Genomic DNA, 652 nt, shown 5'->3' on the forward strand with positions numbered 1-652 from the left:
TTAATGCAATTGGTTAATCTATAGCAAAACTAATAAAAAGAGAAAACACATTTTACCAATGCCATTTTCACTGTTCAGTTTTTTAAGAAGTAAATCGCCATGTTCTTCCTAGTCTGTCGTAGTTTGAAAGCTCCACTGAAACCTGTCTACCATAGGTGACTCTGCTGGTATTTGAAATGCCAGTGGCATAGCTTCCAGCATCACAGCAACATGCATCCACTACAGTACAACAAACTGACAGACAAATGCTGAGGATAGTGAGCAACAATTATAAGGATGGCACAGGTCTAGTCAGTGTTTGTTTTGTTATACAAAGAGTCACCACGAGCCAGAATTGACTCTACAGCACCTAACAACAACAATAACCAATGCCATGAATGAAAAAGAAAGCATCGTTACAGATTTTATAGATATTAAAAGGATATTAAGATATTATGACTGTCGCGGCCGGTGTGACAATTCTAGAACAGGGGGTAAGAGAATGAGTTAAAAATGAAAGAAAAGTTAAAGGATGGGAACAGGAGGGACACTCAGAGCCATTGCAAAGCAGTGCCCATTTTATTATGATTATTCTCAAACTTATATACAAGTTTAACATGGGAAAAGTGCACCATTCATATGTCATACAATCAATCACAAGTTAATCAATATT

The 652-nt window shown here is 36.8% G+C and overlaps 1 protein-coding gene across 1 annotated transcript in view; it reads left to right on the forward strand.

Moving 5' to 3' along the window:
- The first annotated feature begins 373 nt into the window (after positions 1-373).
- The window catches only part of ZNF81 (zinc finger protein 81), a 14,466-nt gene continuing 14,187 nt past the window's right edge, over positions 374-652 (forward strand). The window contains exon 1 of the mRNA XM_007958394.1: positions 374-473. Coding sequence (XP_007956585.1) covers positions 374-473 — 100 coding nt within the window. The remainder of the gene's footprint in view (positions 474-652) is intronic.

Source organism: Orycteropus afer, unplaced genomic scaffold (genome assembly GCF_000298275.1).
Source record: "Orycteropus afer afer isolate SDZICR_OR568_19922 unplaced genomic scaffold, OryAfe1.0 scaffold00957, whole genome shotgun sequence".
Taxonomy (NCBI): Eukaryota; Metazoa; Chordata; class Mammalia; order Tubulidentata; family Orycteropodidae; genus Orycteropus; species Orycteropus afer.